Raw genomic sequence first — 22,615 nt, 5'->3', positions numbered from 1 at the left:
AACCTCAAATGATGACCTAAATGCGATGTTTTATTCTTAAAACTCAAATAAAAGAGGATGCAAGCGTGTGCTCCAAAGTCTGCGTGTGATAGAAATAAATACAGAGAAGGCTGACACAGACTTTCGTGCTTTTATTTTGAAACTGCAGTCCAACTTCCCTCTTTCTCACCCTGATCCTTTTTTTTTTGCTGTCTTGACTCACTCTGGGATTGAATGGGATAGTTTGGGGCACCACGTATTGCTCCTGCGCAGTGCACCCTCTGAGATGTGTCAACGTGGTAACGTAAGGGTCTCACACAGCTGCAGGCACATCCCCCTCTGGAGCCATTTGATTCACATTTATGCACACATCTGGATACGCCTCTGGACTGCAGTCCTATTTTAACAAAGTGTGGGACACTTAAAGTTTGCTCTTCGATGATGTTGTGCAATCATTCTGTTGTGTTGGGTTCAGGACTTTTGGAGAGGGGAGGCAGACCAGGGAGGAATGTCTCTACGTGGCAGTGGGAGGGGGAGGGACAGTCCACTCTCAGCAGGGGTTTAATTAGAGAAAGACAGGAAACGACTTATAACTTCAAAAAGAAGTGTTTTATAGAATCAAAAGCTCAGTAATCCTCAAATAAAATAAATAAATAAAAATAAATCACATCTTATTTTAAAAGTAGAGGTATTTCTCCTTCAGGTCTGATGATAAGTTATACTCTGTCAGGTTTTTACATGGACTGTATATGGGTAAACTTTTGTGATTTGGTGGGAGGAGCAGCTCCAGCAGCCCCCACCCGCCTGAGCCGTCTGCTCCAGTTCTGTGCCCGGGGGAGGGGACGCTTTGTCCGGATACGTGGTGGAACTTGAGGCGGTCCTTACAGACCCACGCACACCGACAGCCCTTGGATCATCCCAGCCAACCAGCCAGCCAGCCCCTCCACCATTAACCAAACTTTTAAAAATGGCACCCTCCACCTCTTCCCAACTCTTCTCTGCGCTATTAATCGCATTTTTTGCCTCTGGTGTGAACTCTCAGTATGAAAAATACAGCTTCAGGAGTTTCCCAAGGAATGAGCTCATGCCCCTGGAGTCCGCTTACAAATACGCACTGGATCAGTACACTGGGGAGAAGTGGAAAGACACGGTGGAGTACATGGAGGTGTCTCTGCGGCTGTACCGGCTGCTGCGGGACAGCGAGGCCTTCTGCAACCTCAACTGCAGCTCCGTGAGGCTGGACGACGAGGAGAAGTTTGCGGAGTTTCCAGAGCTGCGGGCGTTTGGTAACGTGATGAAGAGGGCGCAGTGCCTGAAGCGCTGCAAACAGGGGCTGCCCGCATTCAGGCAGACCATGCCCAGCCGGGACACCATAGATGAGTTTGAGAGGAGAGAGCCGTACAAATACCTGCAGTACGCCTACTTCAAAGTAAGCAAATATGTGAATTATGTGGGGGGGTCATCATGGGGGTCAAGGTGCTGCTCCAGATCACCCATCAGAGTCGAACCTAGAGGTGTTTACCTGTTTCCTTTAACTTTATAATTATCAATATAAGGTGATGGTCAGTGCATCCACAGTTTATACTTCAACGTCCTGAAATACGTTCTGACGTCATATACGTGCCACGGATGCACAGGGCTGTTCTGGAAGAGGGGGGGTCCTGAACTTTCACCTGTGCGTGTTCGTGTCCTTTAGGATGAAGATCAGCAGGGCATCAGGGTTCACTGACTGATTTGAATTGGTCTTCAGCCATCAGATGTCACCCGGCAGACCCCTTTTCACAGGAAACAGTAGGGTTAACACAGGTATTACCAATGATACTAATTAAGGTTCCGTTCCAGTCAGGGTGCTGCTGTGGTGCATGTTGACTCACCGGGAAGTCTCTGCTGCTGCACTAAATGGAACTGAACCTTAATTAGTATCATTGGCAACACCTCTGTTGACCCTACTATTTCCTGTCATAATGACTGCTGTAAAAAAAAGATGTATTTGACATCTATAGGAGATTTTAGATGTTGAAAAGCTTTCCTCACCAACACCACCAGCAAAACACTAAATGAGGAAATGTCTTTTGGTAGAAAGGTGTTTACCTCTTTTGTAAAGTTACAGACTTGTGAATTCTTGTGAAGGGCTATCCTGAAGGCATGTTCACATCTCATTAAGACATTTGTTTTTTTATTAGTTTAGTCTTCATCGTGTTTCTACAAGTAAAACAGAAACATGAATCATCTTTTGAGATTAAACACCCTAATACCCTTACTAGGACACTTTATGTTGTTCTTGCCTTTAATTTATCACCTATATATAACGTAGGGATTACATGACTTGTCTAAGGTAATGGTTTTAAAAGAGTGTGGGTTCTAGAGTTCTTCAGATAGAGTTAAAGTTAGAGTTTACTCTTATTATAATATCACTCTACAGATAATGGCACAATACATACAGCGATATGAAACAGTAGGACTCTTAATATGGGTCTTCAGTAGTATAAAATTTGAACCAACCACTTGTGTCTTTTCTTCTTGGATCTCTGACATGAGAAAGTATAAAATTGTTAGGTTGACACTTAATGATAAGGTAAAAATAAACACTGATTAGTTACGTAGAAATAAGTGACCGATATTAATTTACTTCAGTTATTCAGGACTTATTTATTGGTGATTATCAGTTAATGTTTTCCTTTGCTGAGCACAAAAATAAGCTGTTTACAACATGTGTTTGTGTTGTTTCTTCTAGTCTGATAACCTGGCCAAGGCGGTGTCTGCTGCCCACACCTTCCTGCTCAAACACCCAGATGATGAGATGATGCAGAGGAACATGGCGTACTACAAGAGTTTGCCTGGGGCCGAGGAACACCTCAAAGACCTGGAGACCAAATCTTACGAGGTACACACACACACACATAGTTTACACCCATAGATGTACAGTGAGAAGTTAGCATGAAGAGGCTGTGTGTATGCAGGAGTCACACCCATCCCCACATGTCTTTGTGAACATACACACACACACACACACACATACACACACACACAAACCATCCTATTATAGGCTCTGTGGGTGTGCTGATGTGGTCGCTGCCTGCGGTGAACCAGCCAAGCTAGCCACATCATGGGAAGATTTATTCATAGACACTAGTGTTTTCCAAAAATAGGGCCTGGGGACCTTCAGTGGACCTTGACAGGACTGTAGTAGTCACATTAAAATAAAGGTTTTTATGACCACCATAAAAAATTGATATGTTTTTATATTATTCAGCGGCATGACAAACAAACTTGAACAGATCATTTAATTGACTTAGTAAGCAAGTCATTTTTAACCACGTTCTAATGCCCAAAATGAATGTTAACTGACTGACTGATAATTATTGAGGATTACTGTGTGTTTGCTATTGCAGACATTATTTGTGCGTGCAGTGCGGGCATATAACGGAGAAAACTTCCGTACCTCGGTGTCAGACATGGAGCTGGCTCTGCGGGACTTCTTTAAGGTCTACGATGAGTGTCTGGCTGCGTCTGAGGGCCCCAGGGATGTGAAAGACTTTAAAGACTTCTACCCTTCCGTAGCTGGTCAGTTCATGCCTGATTCATCTCTGTTTTGTTTCCTGTTTCTTATTATTGCTAAATTTAATCTTTTTTTTATTTTGATTGACTCTTCAAGCAGTCTAGTGCAGAGCTTTGATTTTGTTCCTCTACAGATCACTACATAGAGGTCCTTGACAGGAAAGTGAGGTGTGAAAATGACCTGACACCTGTCGTAGGAGGTTTCGTCGTTGAGAAGTTTGTGGCCACCATGTACCACTATCTGCAGTTCGCCTATTACAAATGTGAGTGGCATGTTGTGACCCACATTATGTGCATGTTAGACCTTTTTGAAGTGTAGTCATGAAGCCAGGGCACTCTTGTCCTTTAGAGTTGCCATGGCTGCCATGAAGAAAGATCTCTGTATGAAGTGCTGTAATTGTTGTTTTTCAGTGAATGACCTGAAGAATGCAGTACCGTGTGCAGCCAGCTACATGCTCTTTGACCCCAGTGATGAAGTTATGAAGAATAATGTGGCCTATTACCAGTTCCATAAAAGCGAATGGGGACTGACAGAGGAGGACTTTCTCCCCAGATCAGTGAGACATATTAATGCCTACTAACCTTATGCACCCACACTGAAGCACACTGAGTTCCCGTCTTTAGTTTGTGTCAGGGAGAAAATGGTTTTCAGGGATAATGAAGTGAATTATATTAAAAGTCTTTATTTAGTCAGGCTTATCAGTTTGAATGAGCTTCAAATTTAACAATATGTCTGGCTAAATAAAGATTTAGAACATGTAGTTTCTCTTTGCCTAAGAGTGCCTGTAGAACATTTTCTTTTATATGAAAAGTCTTTTCATCTTTAAAAACACCTAAAAGAATAATTTGACATTTTGGGAAACACCCATACTCTCTTTCTTTGCAATAGTTAGATGAGAAGATTGATACTACTTTCATATTTGTAGGTTGCTTTACCTCAAGGTGACAACAAAACTCCAGGAAGTCATTGCATCCAACCAGGAAAATAGAAATAACCATCCATGAAACCACACTTGTTGTTTTTGCACTTTGATTTCTGTGTAGATTAAACAAATGGGTAGACAGATTTAGTTACCATTGGACAGAACAGGATATAACGTTTCCAGTCTTTATGTTAAGACTATGTTATTTGCAGAATATGACAGAAACTGAGTGATTTATCAGTGTATAATCACATGAAAATAAGGACCGGTATGTCTTTAGAATGAGCCTTTTATATCTACAGACACTGTGGGTCTTTGGGTCTTCTTCCACCGAGTCTGCCTTATGAAGCTCTATGTTTCTACAGTAGCCCAGAACAGACAAACTAAAAACGGGCTTTAGATGTGCACTTTTTTTGTATGTTTTTGCAACCACCGTAGTTACCCCTTGCTATCAGCAACTACACCACTAGATGCCACTAAATCCTACACACTGGTCCTTTAAGCAAAAGTAACTGACTGAAGCCTGCCATTCATTATTACATTACATTACATTACATTTAGCAGACACTTTTATCCAAAGCGACTTACAGAGGAGGACATAAGCTGAGAAAGGTGTAAAGGAGCACAGAATAGTTGTTAGTTTTGTTAGTTTTGTTAGGCAGGGAAGCATTCTCGAAACAGAAAGGTTTTTAGAAGTTTTTTAAAGGTAGAAAGGGATGTTGCTGTTCTAGTAGCCGTTGGTAGGTAATTCCACCATTTGGGGACAACCACAGAGAAGAGTTTAGAGTGACCTCGCTTTGCGAGAGGCGAGGGTACAACTAGACGGTTTGTATGAGCGGAGCGTAATGCCCTGGTCGGGACGTGAACCTTTAGTAAGACGCTGAGATAGGCAGGGGCAGATCCTGAGGTGGTTTTGTAGGCTAGCGTCAGAGCTTTGTGTTTAATTCTGGCAGCTACAGGCAGCCATAGCAGGTTGCTGAAGAGTGGGGTGACATGTGACCTTTTAGGTTGATTGAAAACCAGTCGCGCTGCGGCATTCTGGACCATTTGCAAAGGTTTGATCGCGCAAGCAACCAACCAAACCAAAAGGTTTCTGGTTTGAACCTCCCAGTAAGCTGGGGCCTTTCTGTGTGAAATTGGCATGTTCTCCGCATGTCTGTGTGGGTTCTGTCCAGCTTCTTCACAGCGTCCAAAAACATGCAGGTTGATCGGTGATTCTAAATTGCCCATAGGTGTGAACGTAAGCATCTCTATGTGTCGGCCTTGTGATGAACTGGCGTCCTGTCCAATGTCAGCTGGGAAGGGCTCCAGCCCTCTGCAACCATGAGAAGAATAAGCTTTTACAGAAGTGGATCGATGGAAAACCATGTGAAAACATCAAGTTGTGGTTTTATTGGGGTTATGAGCCTACCCCCCCCCCCCATTTTCTGTCTTTGTGCTTAGCTAAGCGAAACTAAGCCAATCTGTTTTCAGGTTTGTATTTACTGGACAGATATAAGAGAGGTATCAATTTTCTAATGAAACTATTTCTGTAACTACATGTGGAACTGATTTAACATTTGGCCTTCTCTCCCTGTTTTGTCTTTGGGTCACTATAACACACATATTACATGTTGTTTACCTGTGTGTTTGTGTGTGTGCTACAGGAGGCATTGCGGTACTACAATCAGACCACCATGCAGCTAGAGATGTTGGAATTCTCTAAACAGCGTCTGGTGAGCGACGATGAGGTGTGTGCCTGTGTTTACTTATTTTGGTTTGTTAGTTCCAGGAAGCTTTGAGCCCTCTAGTCTACCCTTAAAATAGTCCTGCATGACTCGCATGAAATCAGTTATGACTTTGGATTAGGTTGTTTGTGGCTCTCACAGGCCCTGTCCTTGTGTAACTTATGGAAAAACCCTGGATAACTTCACTCTGGTCACATGATACTCTGCAGTACAATGTGGGCCCTGTGTCCTTCAGGCTGCAATATGACAGACAGCCATGGGGTGGCAGCATGACACTGGCATTTCAAGTTATTTTGATGCAGCACAAGCAAGCACCTTCACCATCAATGCAACCCAACATAAGCCAGGATTACATGCTGTATGTGGTGAATACCATTCAGTTCTTGGCTGTAAGCTCTTTAGTAATGCCAGGTATGAGAAATTACAGATAGATCTGTGAGTGGGAGGATTTATGCTGATTCATTTGGTGCAAAATGTCATTTTGAAACAAAACAGACCCTCCTCACTTTTTTCCTTTTCCTTTTCCGTGTATGTGTCTACAGGGGGAGGTGATGGAGTTTATAGATGAGTTCCTGGATGAGGATCAATACCTCACATTGGAAGGTCCACCGAAACCCTGAAAAACAAACAAAAAAAACAAAACAGCACTCCAACAACACTCCCCATTTTGTATCTTTGGATTTTGTACGAGGCTCTGATTGATCACTGTGTTTTTAACTGCAGATCCACATCCGGAATATTTTTTTAATTTCCTATTTTGTGCACTAAATATCCAGTTGAGTGGTATGGACGTACAGCACAGTGGCTAAATGATTTAAAGACAAAGATGATAATAGAGATATTAATTTAATAATTTAGTAATATTTTTACTACCTGTTTTATGGATTCATTCCTCCACTGTGAATCATGTATGTTGTCTTTCAAAGTTGGTCATTTTTTTGCAATGAAATGATAATAAAACTTACCAAACATCGGGTCTTTCAAGTAATTGTTAGTGCTGTTATACAGTTTCTTGTTTTAGGGACGTGGCCAGTTGTGAATAAAATCCCTTTAGTTTAGGGCTTTAACAACATCTGTGGGTTATTGTTTTCCAAAAAAACAAAACTAAAAATGTCAGTAAACAGTGAAATATGATCAAAGAAAGTTCAGTTCTCCAAATAACTTGGTCTACCTAACCAGACATCCAGAAACACAAAAAATATCAATTTACTGTCACATAAGGCAGCAAATCATCAAAGCAAAGGAACCGGGAGTAGAGAAGAATTTTTAGTATTTTTGCTTGAAAGACTGCTCAAATGATTAATTTTTTGTTCCAACAAAAAGAGGACGGCAGAAGAGAAAGAAGTAGATAGAGAGCTGAAAGGGTGAACAAGCAAAGCAGTGCCCTTTAGACGAAACCCGGGCTGTGCTGAGCAGAGAGACATCCAGAGAAAACACTGAGTTGTTTAATAAAGTTTGAACATTGAGTCTCTGTGCAGTTTGTCACACAGTGATGTTAAAAACCCACTGAGGAACATTCTCGCTGTATTACAGTGTGTCTCTGACTGCGTTCTCATTCCTCTCCTGCCTGTATTTATGTCTCTTTTATTACTTCTATTTCTCCCTTGCGAATGTCTTATCTGTTATCTGTACACTTGTTCTTTTTAAACATTTTTGGAACATATTACAACAAAAAAATGGGGGATGATGGTTGGTAGAAGATAAAGGGATGATTGTGAGGAGAAAGGTCACAGGTTAAAGTCACACCTTAATAATGGACTAGTCAGTGAATGTGTCAGATTGACCTTGACGGAAATAAAAACAAAAATCAAAGAGTTAAAACCACATGTTTAAGAGTTTATTGTGACGTAGAGAACACATACAGTACACATTTCATCCTGACATCACACACATCAGGCTCTTTGAGATGAAGAGGAAATATTAGCATCATGTGAATGAGTCAAAATAGTTAAATTTGTCATGATTTTGCTCAAACCTGGTGTGTATGACAGGTTATTGTTTGATAGTTGACAGTGTGGTCTTTGTTTATGCTATTGCCAGTATTGTGTTTAAACAACAGTGTCTAATAGTAGGTGAAGTGAACGGCAGTAGTGTAGATCTTGTGTGGATGAGCTGACCTTGTGTAAGACATGAAGAGGTAATGTCTACTGTCAACTTTTCTGTCTTGGTGAAGAAACACACCACCAGTAATGCTACAGTACCGTATATACAGCAAGTCATTACAGTTCATATTTACAGAAACACATGGACAACAGGTACTTTATTCCCCATGCCCTCACCACATTATGACATTAGTGTTGATTCGCGTTTAGACATCACAATATGGAAATTAAAAAGTGGTGATTAGAAATTTGAAATAAATCAATTAAATCATTGTCTATGACTTATGACACCATGAAGTGCCTCGTCTACAATCCACCACCCACATTAGTTGACATTTTTGTAGTCTCTGTACATGAACAGAATTATAAACTTTAAACCCTCTTATGGCTGAATGTATTCATTTACATTTGGGCTTTTTTATTTTGTATTTGCAAGTATTTTGGACAGTACAGAAACGTTAAGAGTATAAATATCACAGAATCATACAGAGATATAGTACATTGTAATGTCCTTATTTTTGTAATTAAGACTGAACATAAACCAATTTTTACAGACATTATGAACTCTTAACCAAGCTAAACTTACTCATATTGCAGTTTTTTAATGGGCAAATAGTCCCAAATATTTAAAATTAGAAGAACTACAACAACCACTGACATTAAATTAACAATTCTTAACAAGTAAAGGAAAGGAAATATAAGGAAATACAATCCACGGATTTACTGAAAAATATGTCATATTACATTTATCATTACAGAGCTAAATGTAACAATTTATCATACATTTTTGGGCATGTGGTCCAGCCCTAATTCTTTAATCCAAAGTCATAATTTACTAATCTAAACACCCTAAACCATCAAACTATTTCTAATCCTTAAATTAAAACTATAACTGGGGGTTGTGACTTAAGTTTCTCTCTGTTGCCATGGCAGCAACCACAATGTTTGATCTCTTGTTGGTCTGAATGCCGTCAGCAAACACAGCGCACTGCTGACTGGTGGATTACACAGACCTGAGACACGCACAGACACACGTAAACACACACAAACACACACACACACATACACAGGGGCTGAGTATGCAGTCTGGACGGACATCTCTCACCAGCCGCCCGTCAAAACCAACAGAGGCAGGAAGATCTCAAAATGTTTCACCTGTCATCCTTCTCTCTCACACCTTTCCATGCATAATGCTCATTCGACTCTCCTCTGTTATAATCATGATCATCATTTTTTCCTTTCATGCTGGTTTGACAGAAGCCTGGTCGTTCATTTGGGACTACCAGCCCAAACCTGTTGCGATGAGCTGAAGTATTCTGAACTTTAGCCCTCTTGTCGTAGAATAACAAGTGGAATACAGTTTTTTCATCATCACGATAAGACAAGACAAATAAAAAAAAAGTTTGAAAATCAAAAACAATACAGCAAAATCAACAATAAGACAAGTCAACAAAAATAACAGCAAGGTAACACAGAGAATCTTTACCACAATGTCCAAGAGCTTTGGAGGTTGAAGTCTCAGTTCATATGTTCAGGCGAGCAGGCATGCCTTCTTGTGGTTTTCCTACATGGTCATTTCCCTATAACCTCCTTTTTTAGTTCCTGGAGTCCAGTCCAGACACAGCCCCCTCACCAGACCAGCTAGATTTTCAGACTTTGAAAATGATGGGTGGGTATAACAAAGATGAGTAATATATGTTAAAATCAATGAGTGGGTGAAGAAAAACTGCTACCATCATGTTTCACTCAGGTGTCATGTTAAGCATCAGTTCTTACTGTTTTACCATTTCTCCCCAAATCTGTTCATACCCACCCAAAATCTTTAACTATTGCTATTTTCTAGCAAGATGAGGGGCTGCATGTTCCTCTCAAATTCATCTGAATCTTCCTATCCCTCCTAAATGTCTCCATCAGTGTCCCTCGTTCCTCACTCTTACACTTTTTGCTGCATCTCTATCTGTTGGCCCTGTCTGGTCTGACTTTGGCCCTTCCCGTTCATCTCGTACATTGAGCTCTTCTGCTGCTGCCGTCGATAACACCACACCCCGACGATGACTGCCGCAGCGACCACACACACCACCGCAATTATGGCTGCCACTGTGGGACCTCGGTTTGAGGAGCTTGGAGGAGGGCAGTTCTCACCTGTACAAATCGTCTCCCCAATCTCTCCCTCCATCTCGCCCCTCTCGCCGGTCTCTCCAGGCAGATTGTACACAGTATGCTCCTCCATTACAATGTCATCGTCGTGTACTGGTGGAGCTGGGTGGTGATCGAGGAAGGGGTGCTCAGTGAGTTCACCAAGCCAGGAGTCGGTGGGAGCTGCCTGTTGTGTGTCATAGTCCAAGGAGTATGAGGGGGAGTCTGAGGGCTCTGAGTGATCAGGAAAGGGAGCAGCAGTGGGGATGAAGGCAGGCCACTTCTCCTCCACTCCCCCTTGCTCTAAGAAAGGCTCTGTGGTAGGAGACTCGGGCACCTCTGGTAAGCTGGTGTAAGGGACAGGTCTACGAATTTCCACCTCATTGGGTCTGTCTGTTGTCCTGACAGCTGTCCCCCTTTCTCTATCTGCTGGTTTTACCCTTTCCGTTGTGGAGTCACCATTTTGTTCTTTCTCTGGAACAACAGGGTAGCCATCCAGCCAGGTCTCATCTGTGGTGGCCTTTCCTGCTTCTCCTTTCTGAGTGATGTTCTGACGATCATCTGTTGCTAGAGAATAGATGACGTGCTGACCGCCATTAACATCTTCATAGCTATCATGATCATCATAGTGGTCATGGTCATCGGGTTCATGATCATCATGATCATTATGGTCCTTATCATCCTCCATTAGGTCATAATGCTCCTCGCCATCATCATGGTCATCATGGTCATCATGGTCATCACGGTCTGGATGTTCCGGAGAGCCATCAGGACGTTCTTCCTGATCATTGTCACTATGATCATCGGTCACATCTTCATGCTCTTCATAGCTTTCATGTTCATCGTAAGTATCATCTCGATCATCGTACTCCTGGCTGCCGTAGCGAATGCGATCACGGTCGTCTTCGTGTTCACCCATGTCATAATGGTCATCATGATCTTCGCGACTTTTGTAGCGGTCTCGTCTATCCAGATCATCATGCTGAGCTGGAATGTAATGTTTCACACGGTCGTCGTCATGTTCTTCCTCGTCCTGGTGACTTTCATGGTCATCTTGGTCATCGGGGTGGCTGTCGTCATGGGCATCCAGGTCATCATGGTTGCTGTCAATGCGATCATCTTGGTCATCTGTGTCATGATCATCATAGCTTTCATGATCGTCAACATCAACTGGGCGCTGGTGGTGATGTGTTTCTTGGCTCTCCTGCTCTTTACTCTCTTCTGATTGAGCGCCTGAGGCCCTCTGTGTAGTCTGTGTAGCTGGATTGGTGGACACAGGATGTCCTTCATCCTGGAAGGAGGGGAACCAGAAGAGGTGTTTCTGGGAGAGAAGAGAGACTGGTGCTTCTGTGGCTGCCACTGCAACAGTCGTGACCACCTCCCTCCTTTCCTGCTCCCACCTTGCATGGCCTACAGAGTCCTCAACAGCCCGTTCCTCCTCTTTTGATTCTCCTTCTACAGCTTTTCTAACAATCAGCTCTCCTGCCACATCAGGCTCCCTATGTTGATCTTGGTGCTCCTCTTCACCTTCAACACTGAAGCTTGTCTCTTGCTGCTCCTGACTCATGGTCCGCTCTGGGTAAGCAGGTCTGTGTACCTCCTCGTAAATCTCACCATGAGCCTCCTCTGGTCTTTCACTGTGGCGTTCTGCCTCTCCAAAAGAATCTGTGAACTTGTCCTCATAGTCTATGTGGCTTTCAGTCTCATCTGCAGAAACACAACAAGGACATTTTTACTTGATACATTCATGACATACAACTCAACTCAAAGAGGTATTTGACAATTTATACACAGATTTTAGATTATGACAATGTGTACGTAATTTAGAGATGTGGTTCCCAAACATTTTGGACCCCTTATAGTAATAATTTGACACTTCGGAAGATATGAGTATTTGCTTTCTTCTCAAGAGTCAGATGAGAAGATGTATACCACTCTTGTATATCTCAGTTCAGTATAAACCTATGGCCAGTTAGCTTAGCTTATTGTAAAGACTGGAAACACTGGGCCACAGCTAGACTTGCTCTATCCAAATGTAAAAGAAATCAGCCTACCAGCACCTACAAAGCTCATTATTTTCTAGTCAGGAACAATGACTTTCTGTAGCCTACTGGTCACAATGAATTTTTAGAGATGCTGTTACTTTGGACTCAACTCAAACTCTAACCATGGACACAGGCCTGGCATTCTGCATTCACAGACAGCTCTTGCCCCTTCTCCCTCTGCTATGAACAGGGCCACACTATGGCATGTCACACTGAGGTGTCATAGCAGCCATTTTCATCTCAACTCACAACTGAGACTCTGTTTTCCAAAAGCCAGGAATCAAGCACCGGCCACCTAACAACAATGGGAGCTAACAAGCAGGAGGGTGACCTTAGTGTGGTCTCCTGTCTGGGTCAAAGCTTTAAACCTTTGAAGAGGTCAAAGCTTGTTTCTGCCTCTCTAACTTACACAATTTAAAGACCTTCTTACCTTTAACACATATCTCCACCAGTCCATACCACTCCCCACAGCTGTCACACAGCAGGCTGAAGGCACTGTGCCCACTGGGCATTACATAACCTGGCACACATGTATACAGCAGCTCATCTCCCATCTCATACCCAGAGTGCTCCTGTAGACGGGCATTGGGAAAGGATGGAGGGTCACCACACGGCACACCTGTCAGCAACAAACACAGAAAAAAAAACCCCATTCAACCTACAAAGTAGAACAGAAATGCTTTGAATTGTTAAACTATTAGATAAAGATGATGCAATCCCTATTTAATGTCCAAGTTGTGATTGATGAAACGTGACTCATTATTATTATCCAGCTTCACAGCACCAATATCTCATTTATGAATGGAAAGAGATAAGAATGAGTCAAGGGACAGGAGGCATTTCCAGAAAATGTGTCTGTAATTTTGGCAAACACAAAGGCTAACAATCCCACTGGGATTAGATAAAGGTTACGTATTGTCTGGTCTAATTTTTTATGGGAATTATACCAAGGCAACACAGTTTGTTTAACAAAAAATAACATGCTGGTTGACCCTAAAGTGCGTTTTCAGTTATCTTATTCAGTCTCTATTTACCTTTTTGTAACATTAAACAATAAATATCAGGTGATTTTCTTTCTAGAATGAAGTTCCAATAATTATTAAAAGCTATTTAAATTTATAGTAGCATTACTGTAAATATACTTTTTTTTTTTTTTACTACAACTCCTATAAATCACTGTCCTTTACATTACTTTCCAACCTGTTTCCAAAACAAATCTTTGGATGCATTGTCGTTCCTTCCATGCAGACAACTGTATCAGTTCAATGCCTGATTTGAATCTTGAAGTCGTGATTTGCAGCTGCCTATATGATAAATTATTATACTGTTTATTATCTTGATCTACATTATAATGACAGCTGGGCAAACTCCAAAGACCTTGTGATACGATTAAATTTTATTAGTTTATTAGTCTATTAAGATAGATTTTCAATATTTTAAGATGATTTCAAACCAGTGTCTAGAGTACAAAAACACATTTAAAGATCGTAAAACTATAGCAAAACAAAACAAAAATGAGTGGTATTTTATAATACATTATTATAATATAAACATATTCATAATATTTTGCCAATACAATTGATGTAATTTACAATAATGATAATGGAGCACCTCATACTTCCAAACTTCCTGTCATAACCATAATGGTAGCCACAACCACAGGCCTGACTGTGAAGCTGTGTCATCGCTTTAAGTGGATCTGTACTGTTCATTTTTTTCCACAGCAGAGTGTTTGTTCCAGCCTCAGGGTGTGTAGTATATAAACATCCACAGTAGCTCTACTGTTTATGAGGAAGGACTAGAGATCTCTTCTGGATGCTGTCCAGAAATAGTCTGATCCAAAACCAACCACCGACCGGCCCCCTCCCCTCTCCGTGGATCCGTGCCAGTGGAATAGGTGTGTGGAATTTCGCTTCAGCTCCGTCAGGGCTTACATACATTCATGGATTGTTATATCGTCACATACACATCACGCGCTCATATTTATGAGAAGGCAGCAATATTGGTATATAATGACAGAAATGAGTAGAAGTAGTGAGCAAAAACACAGGAGGGTGTTGAAAGTGGTGGTGTAGGTGGAAGGAGTGCAGGAACACAGCCTCTTTCACACCTCAGTAAATATGTCAGGATATAAGACTACACACATACGCACACAAATACTCACAAAGCTCATCCATTCATATCCTGAATCACAACATCGATCTTTATGAGCAGATTTATAAAGTATGAGTGCATATATCTGTGTTTGTTTGTTGTACTGACCTCTGTCTTTGATACAGAAGGCGTCCAAGTGTGCAGCGTCCTCTGTGGCATTTTCTGTTCTCACATCCACTGCTTTCAGTGCGCTGCCCTCAACATTACACACTGTGGTCCTACAAATCGATAAACAGACAGGCAAATCAACTCATGTTGGAGAGCTTTCACATACACACCAACACACTCATTAATTACTATGTGATTGTGGGAACAAATGTCCTACGGCGAAGCATTTAAGCACCCCTCAGGGACTCCAGGATTGAGGGTGGTCATAATTAAACCCAGTGTGTTTACTTTTAACACACTCTCATACTCAAGTCACACTCACTCATTTCAGAGGAAAATATGAAGCCTTTTAGTTCACTACATTTATCTGACAGCTTCAGTCACTACTTACTTTTCAGATTAAGATTTAACATAAATATAATAAACTACTATTTATTGTTAAAAATCATTATGTTTCAGATGTCTGAGTTCTTAGAAGCCCAAGGAAGTAAAATAATCCAACATTTGACAAAACAGTAATTAGTAAGTAAGTAGTTACTAGAAAAAAATCATCTTATGTCATGACCACCTCAGGTTTATCTCTCTTTGGAGGGGCTCGGCAACTGACAGTATAAAGAATGGACGGCGTATCTGTGTTGCCACCCATAGGTTTTTAGAAAAGCCATTTTGAAGCTCAAAATCTGTGCGTCATGTTGGTAGTCCAGCCTCTTCCACTTCCCAGCTAGATATGTGCGAATGACGCTTGGGTGCTCAAAGAAGCCATCGGTAACGGCACCTACCTGTCAATTAAAGCAGCCACACTGTTAATTATGTGTAACGTTTAAGCCTTAATATAAGTAACAAGGTGTGTTCTATGAAAATTCAGACTCAGTACAGTTGTCATGAACAGGAAAATTAGCTATAGAGACCAAAACAGTTTTTTATACCAGGCTGTAAGCATGTTTATTTCTGCTGTGAAGTTGGGCATTTTACCATAGGGGCTTATGGAGATTGACTTGTTCTGGAGCCAGTGTCAAGTGGCCGTTTAAAGGAACTGCAGTTCTTTGGCACTTTCAGTGCCACGGAGGTTGCTGCTTGGTCAGGACCACCTCAGATTTATCCTGTGACTCTTTGGACGGGGCTCAACCCCCAGCCTGCGAACCAGTGGATGAAGCTACCTAACAGTACATAAAGAAGTTAAAACTTTGAGCAGCCACAGCAGCAAAAATTCTGCTTACCCAGTAATGTCTTATATAATGATATTTCAGTCATAGGGGACATTTTTCTGCAGAACAAATACTTCCACTCCTACGTATTGGTACCCTTACGTTAAGTAAAGGATCTGTGTATTTCCAAACACTCCTGATAAAGTGAAGTGAGATAAATCATTCGTAAAGCTGCAGCTCTGGTTTATATGTATACGGGTAACATGACAACACACATGGACAGATACGTGCAGCACTTGCTTCCCTCTTGCTCGCCGCCTGATTTGTTGCTTATTCAAATATTTTTACAGCATGACTTCAGAGTTCAGGAACACATATCACATCTCAGACATGCTGCAGTATCAGCAGTCGAAGCCTGAGGCACAATATTATCACACTGTGATACATTATGAATAGATGTTCCCATGCAGAAGCCTTCAGTCATAGTCCACTTCATATAGAACAATCATAACATTAGGGGCTTAATATAATCCCCATTCCCCATGGGCCAAATGAATAATGGGACCAGGGCGCAACGCCTACAAGTGGACAAGAAAAAGCTGAGTAAATAGTCTATTTTTGTTGCCACATTAAGGTTTATAGCATCATTAACCTATTTGTCATCCAAAAACACCAGATAAGGCTGACTCAGACTTCCCAGGCCAACCAAACCATGTTCCCATAGCAGCTGCCGACACCAATCAAAGTTTGTTCAATCAAACTTAGTTGAGAGACATCATTAAAAGTCAGACATATTACACTTTTCATAAATAACAGGTTTGACCGGCAATCTTATTAATCAAGCATCATTAAATGGAAAAGGTGCTGGGTGCAGACTGAGTGTGTCTGTGTGCGTGTTTGTGTGTGTGTGTGTGTGTGTGTGTGTGTGTGTGTGTGTGTGTGTGTGTGTAACAGAGTTAATGAAAGCACCAGTAATTGAAAAGAATTTGACTGGCAGTGCAGCTAGACTGTGAGTAGCAGTGTGAGTCATACTGCATGCTTGTGCCATGCTAACTTCAGCTTATAAGGATAAAAGTCTGAGAGAGCGAGAAACGGCAGCAAGACAGAAATCGCCAAGAAAACACTTGAGAGAGACAAAAAACACAAAGACTGTTTTCACATTAAACTATAGCTCCTGCAGACATCTGTGTGTGTGTGTGTGTGTGTGTGTGTGTGTGTGTGTGTGTGTGTGTGTGTGTGTGTGTGTGTGTGTGTGTGTAAGAGAGAGAAACTGACCTCTATCAGGAGCAGGACCGATGTACCATTTCTAAAAATCCTTCCCTTAAATGACAACTATTACCCAAAGGTGTGTGTGTGTTTGTATAAAACTGAGTGTTCAGTCTGCTTGTATTATTGTGTTTGGTTACCGGGGCAGCAGATCTATGATGGACAGGTAAGAGGAAGACGTCAACGTAGAGGGGTCAGTCTGAGAAGAACTTGTTATTACGCAACAGACCGAAAAATGATGTCAATGCATCTTTGGAGACTACATGTTCAGTGGCACTAACGGCAAAGCGTTACCAGCTTGAAAACTGAAAAAACAACCCCCCCCAGAAAACTGCACAATTCACACAACATAGAAGTTAGTAAAAGCCCTGAAAATGTTTAGCTCACTTATGATTGTTTAGGTGTTTTACTGTGTTTTACAGTTAAAATGCAGACTGACAGAAGGGCATGACATGCAAAAGAGGTCCATGGCTGGACAGCAGATGTTGCAGTTTGTAAGTCCATGTTGTTATTGTACTAAGATGAGTGTCCGCATGTGCTCTAAACTCCCTCTTCGACTGCTTTAAATCAAATAAAGAAGAGTGAGATGACAGAGATATCAAAAGGAGATACAGAAAACAAGAGGAGGTGAGTACAAGAGGCCATGTAGGTCATAAATCATACTTTCTCTCACACCCTGTGTTTCATAATCTTACCCATAAATAACAGTGTACATACATAATTAAATAACCACTCTAACAACAGCTGCTATTGTGACACACAGACTTTACACACAAAGTGTTTTGTGTAATAAATGTCAGTATGTAAGAAAAACAATATTAGGATATTGGGGTTTAGTAACTGATCTCAAAATGCAAAGCAACATTAGATGTCATCATGTAGTATATGACTTTATGGTTATGAATGCATAAATAATTTATTCTACCAGAACATATCTGAAATTCTCCTTTTGTTCGTGATTATTATCATTGCTCTAAGGTGTGCAGCTCCTGACTTTGAAAAGAAAAGACACGAGTGTTCAAGACAGTGGCTAACACTGACAGATCTACTACAGGGAGCAGGCAGCAAAGGATGAATGTCCTGATAACATATTGGAAAGAATCAAAAGAAGAAGAAACAATAACACAGATGTAAGAGACATTAATCTCTATTTTCTTCACCAATTTAACAGAACAATAAGAGGAGTCCAGGTGGAGATGGTCTGAGGGGTGATGGAGATGAATTTAGACACATATAGATGGGTAATATACTGTCAAACATGGCAAGCGGGTGTGAAAGCTGATGTCCACTGGCCAACTCATGGTGAGCAGGGACTGTGTCAGCTTTTCCCATGACCAGGTGTTTGTCATTCTTAGGGCAGCCGCCATTTTGAGGCAGACGTTTGGTGACACTGGTCATTTCTCCTACAACCATTGATTTTTGGAAAAACATTGTTGTTTCCCATGAATCATATATTCATTTTCAAAGTCATTCATAAGAAATCGTCATTTACAATATGTGCTACACCTGGATATGCCATATCTCATTCAGCCCATTTGACACATTTCTGTAAGGGCTATTTAGTCTACTTAGATATCTCAGCTAGATATGCTAGTGGCATGGCTCTAGGGATATGTAGTCTTTCACTCAGTCCAATGCTTTGGTTCAAGATCAAATACTCTAATTATCAAATGTTAGTTAACACGCTAACTACTTGTGAACCTTATACGTGATGAACAATAGCATGTTAGGATCATTGTGAGGATAAGCTTTCTAGTGTTAGTGTTCATTTTAAAGAACCGCTGCTGTCCAAAAACACGTACAATCTTTATCTTGTTGTTGTTTATTCTGTGTTTGTCCTTATATTTGTGATTTTGTAGCAAGCGGCTGTGAAGAGAAGCCTATGTGGAAGTGCAAAAAACTGCAGTTTCTCAAACGGCCACTTGAAGCTGGCTACAGAACATTTCAATCTCCATAAGCGCCCATGTTAAAATGTCCAACTTCACAGCAGAAATAAACATGTTTACAGCCTGGTTTTCCCGTTCATGACAACTGTACTGAGTCTGAATTTTCATAGAACTCACCTGTTCAAATGATATTAAGGCTCAAAGTTATGCATTATTATTAATTAACATTGTGGCCACTTTGATAAACAGGTAGGTGCCATTACAGGTGGATTATTTGAGCACCCAGGCATCATTTAGCCTGCCTCAGATCAGCCGATGATCCATGACAGATTTTGAGCTTTAAAATGGCTCTTCAAAACCTACCAATGACGTCACACATAAGCTGTCCATTCTTTATATACTGTCAGTGCTTCGTAGCTTAAAGTACAGCTGAAACTTTTAGTCAGTGAACCTTTTGGATTGGCTGCTTTTCTCTGTTTTCTGTGGTTGTAAATTAAAGACCATGGCCTCTGGGAAAGTGTCTTGGTATTTGTATTGCTATTTTCTGTTTAAAGACGAAACGATGAATCAATTAATCTAGAAAGTAACTGGCAGATTAATAAAAAATGGGAATAATAGTGGCAGCATAGTTTAGAAGTTGAGTCAGAAATATTTGTCTGTTTCTTCTGTCTCAACATGAACTATGTACTCAATTCTCTTTCACTTTCTCACTTTTGAGAAATTCAGCACGGTATTTCAGCTCAACTAAGTATCTAAGGTTTCTGAGGTAGTATTGAAGACTATATACCATACAGCCCTATATTTGAAACCACATACATTACACAACCGCAATACTTTCGGGTCTGTCTTTGCAATTACTGTTAAGGATACAAGTTGTCAATCTCCCTCTGTTCTATCTGTCTGTCTGTCTCTGGGTGCTGAAAGCTGTGTGTCATGTTACCGTGGAGATGAGAGGTGTAAATGGAGGCAGTTGTCGACATGACACCCCGGCTCAGAATTCCCTCCTCCTCCAGGAAGGAACAGAGGAGTCTTTCTCCCTCTCTTCCTCTCTCTTTTTTCTCTTTCCCCCCTGAAATGTGTCACTCTCTTCTTCTATCTTCCCACTCGCTCTATAACTGCCGCTGATGCCTTCACTTCCTTTCTCTTTCATCCATCCCTGCGACCTCCGTCACACACACAGAGGGGCACTCACCAAAATGACCTTTGACATCTTTAGAAATCTCAAGTCTCCCTACATGTGCCCTTGAAACAATAAAGACCTTCATGCGCAAACATTTACTTACACAAACACTTATTTTCTTACCCAACTGTGCCACCATAGAGCCACCCACGAGTGCATTGGGAGAAGAAGCACTCCACCACAGCATGACGAAGCTCAGCTGATGATGCCAAACGGGCATGTCGTGAGGCACATGCACGCTCAGCATCTCTGAAGCCCTGCAGGCCAGAGGAGTTCCTCAGGTCCAACACAAACACCCGACCTGAGAAGAGAGAGAGGGAGCAGGGAGTGAGAGGAAAAACCTCTGAAACTTCTTATTACCTGTCATAAGCCTCTTAAATTACACAATATTGTTTTTTTTTCTGTGGCAAGACAAACTACGGAAGCATTTGTTCACAAAAAACACCTGTAGATTAGATGATCATGAATGGAAGATGAGTACACTGATCTAAGGGAAGCTTTATTCTAACAATAGGTTATATTTGTGCTTTAATGTCCTCAACTGTGTACCAAGCCATTTTTGTTAATATGGTTTTCTGGACATCCATTGAAATAGTTGCTGAAAAACCACACAGTATTGAATCCAATCGTAAGATTTAAACAGTGAAGCAGGTCATGCATACTTTAGAGTAGCAATGTGCAAATATAGATTTTGATACCAAAATTAATTCCTAATTAGGTATGTAAATGTATGGTATGTGTAAATCATCAATTAATCAAGAAATGTCTATCCTAAACTAGGATAGGCCTCAGCTGATAGGCCCCCCAAGATGAGGATAAGTGGTTACAGATAATGGATGGATGGATGGAGGGAGGGATGGATGGATGTCCTAACTGAGATAATTGGTTATTATCACATTGAGTGACAGTTACCAATAAATCTAACAATATAATACAATCATCTTTGACGGCAGCTGCTAAAAGGTTGACAAAATATATACAAATATGGCACACTGGAGTAGATTGATTTCTGCTTCCACCTCCTGTGATGGTTGTTTGGCTTCAGGTGTGATCAATCACATTATCACCTCATTGTCACGTCATTAGTGTTCAGAAACACTAACAGAAATGTGTTCTTGTGCTTTGAGAGTTAATTCGTCTAAATATTTGGATCTGTTCAAGCTTGGAGCAAAGACGACTGCGCGCGTATTTCCATTACGCACAGCTTTATAAGACGTATTAGGCTTTTTTTTTTGGGGGGGGGGGGGGGGGGGGGGGTTTGAATTGCATGAACATTTATTATAGAGAAAAGAGAGAGATGAAAGAGTGAACGATTACGAAACACACGAGACTAGAAGGCAGGTGCCAATAACAGTTAGTGCATCACTAAACTTTAATGATAAAAACTTATTTAATATTCCAATAAAAGCTTATAAATATGACTAGGAATAAATTGCAAGTTTGTGATGAAGTCTATTTTTGTTGCCACATTTCATTTTGTATCTTTTATCATTTTCTTCTGTTATAAAGGCTTCAATTTTAGAAATATACTAACTTACCGTCTCCATTTACAACAGAGGTCACCACAAGACAAGCCAGGCATCCAAAGAGCAAGAATAGATGATTACAACGATCCAGCATCTTCCTGCGCTCTTGGTTAAATCTCACTTTTAAAGTTGGCAAAGAAAGAAAAAAAAAACTCAAAAAAAAAAAAGTTCCAAACGTATTCACAATCTTTCAGGTCAATATTTCCCTCCTGGTGGACAGAGGTGGACTGAGCACGAGGAAGGTGTTCTTGTTGACAAGTGCCAGTGATAACGGAAAGAAAACGAGTCAGAGCGGCTCCGGAGCGAGGCGCAGTTTATCTCCCCCAAATAGTCGCCCTCGCAAGCAGATGGAGCACCGGTGTGAAAACTCGCGTGTCGGTGTTGGTAAAACGTCACGGCTCAAACTTTTGAGGGTGGGCAAAGACGGTGAGATACCGGCGGACTCCTCCTTTATTACAGCGAGAAAGAGACGGGGACAGAGGGGAGGGAGGATATGAAAAACTGCTGCTGAAGTAAATGAAAGTGCCCACTCATAACCTGTAAGCTGACACGGCATAAAAAAATATTAGAAAGTGTATTTGTGTTGAATAATAACACACTGGCTCTGTTGTTATTTAAAAGAAATCTAACACCCAGTGGTTAATAAGGGACCTCAGGTTTAGTACAGCTGATCCTTAATCTTAATTAGGGTTTATTGTCCAAAACTTCCCTCTATTGGTCAGTGTGTGTGTGTGTGTGTGTGTGTGTGTGTGTGTGTGTGTGTCCCATTTGGTGAGGGAGATAAAGACAGATGTCCATAGCCCATAGAGAGGCATTTTGGAGCTTGCAGTCATTGTTTGGGTGAATCTGCAGGTGAAGATAACCAACCCACGTACCCCAA

At 41.3% G+C, this 22,615-nt stretch overlaps 2 protein-coding genes across 2 annotated transcripts; one reads left to right on the top strand and one right to left on the bottom strand.

Annotated features, from left to right (window-relative positions):
* The first annotated feature begins 594 nt into the window (after positions 1-594).
* crtap (cartilage associated protein) lies at positions 595-7,160 on the top strand. The gene is made up of 7 exons (XM_010734830.3): positions 595-1,408; positions 2,714-2,863; positions 3,372-3,543; positions 3,672-3,800; positions 3,949-4,094; positions 6,107-6,190; positions 6,730-7,160. The coding sequence occupies exons 1-7, from the start codon at positions 947-949 to the stop codon at positions 6,805-6,807; spliced, it is 1,221 nt and encodes a 406-aa protein (XP_010733132.1). The 5' UTR covers positions 595-946; the 3' UTR covers positions 6,808-7,160.
* Positions 7,161-8,017: 857 nt separating this feature from the next.
* On the bottom strand, positions 8,018-22,124 carry susd5 (sushi domain containing 5). The gene is made up of 5 exons (XM_010734852.3): positions 21,748-22,124; positions 20,333-20,510; positions 14,733-14,842; positions 12,901-13,089; positions 8,018-12,132 (listed from the first exon to the last, which is right to left on the bottom strand). The coding sequence occupies exons 1-5, from the start codon at positions 21,827-21,829 to the stop codon at positions 10,223-10,225; spliced, it is 2,469 nt and encodes an 822-aa protein (XP_010733154.2). The 5' UTR covers positions 21,830-22,124; the 3' UTR covers positions 8,018-10,222.
* Positions 22,125-22,615: the final 491 nt, after the last annotated feature.

Source organism: Larimichthys crocea, chromosome XIII (genome assembly GCF_000972845.2).
Source record: "Larimichthys crocea isolate SSNF chromosome XIII, L_crocea_2.0, whole genome shotgun sequence".
Taxonomy (NCBI): Eukaryota; Metazoa; Chordata; class Actinopteri; family Sciaenidae; genus Larimichthys; species Larimichthys crocea.
This window is presented reverse-complemented; position numbering and strand designations above follow the sequence as displayed.

Excerpts from the sequence above, each read along its gene's own strand:
- susd5 (XM_010734852.3), bottom strand. The coding sequence starts at position 21,829 with ATGCTGGATCGTTGTAATCATCTATTCTTGCTCTTTGGATGCCTGGCT. Across the intron at positions 20,511-21,747 it reads CTCTGTTGTAAATGGAGACG|GTCGGGTGTTTGTGTTGGAC; the intron begins GTAAGTTAGTAT and ends CTCTCTTCTCAG. Across the intron at positions 13,090-14,732 it reads CTTCTGTATCAAAGACAGAG|GTGTGCCGTGTGGTGACCCT; the intron begins GTCAGTACAACA and ends TGTTGCTGACAG.
- crtap (XM_010734830.3), top strand. The coding sequence starts at position 947 with ATGGCACCCTCCACCTCTTCCCAACTCTTCTCTGCGCTATTAATCGCA. Across the intron at positions 2,864-3,371 it reads TGGAGACCAAATCTTACGAG|ACATTATTTGTGCGTGCAGT; the intron begins GTACACACACAC and ends TTGCTATTGCAG. Across the intron at positions 3,544-3,671 it reads CTTCTACCCTTCCGTAGCTG|ATCACTACATAGAGGTCCTT; the intron begins GTCAGTTCATGC and ends GTTCCTCTACAG.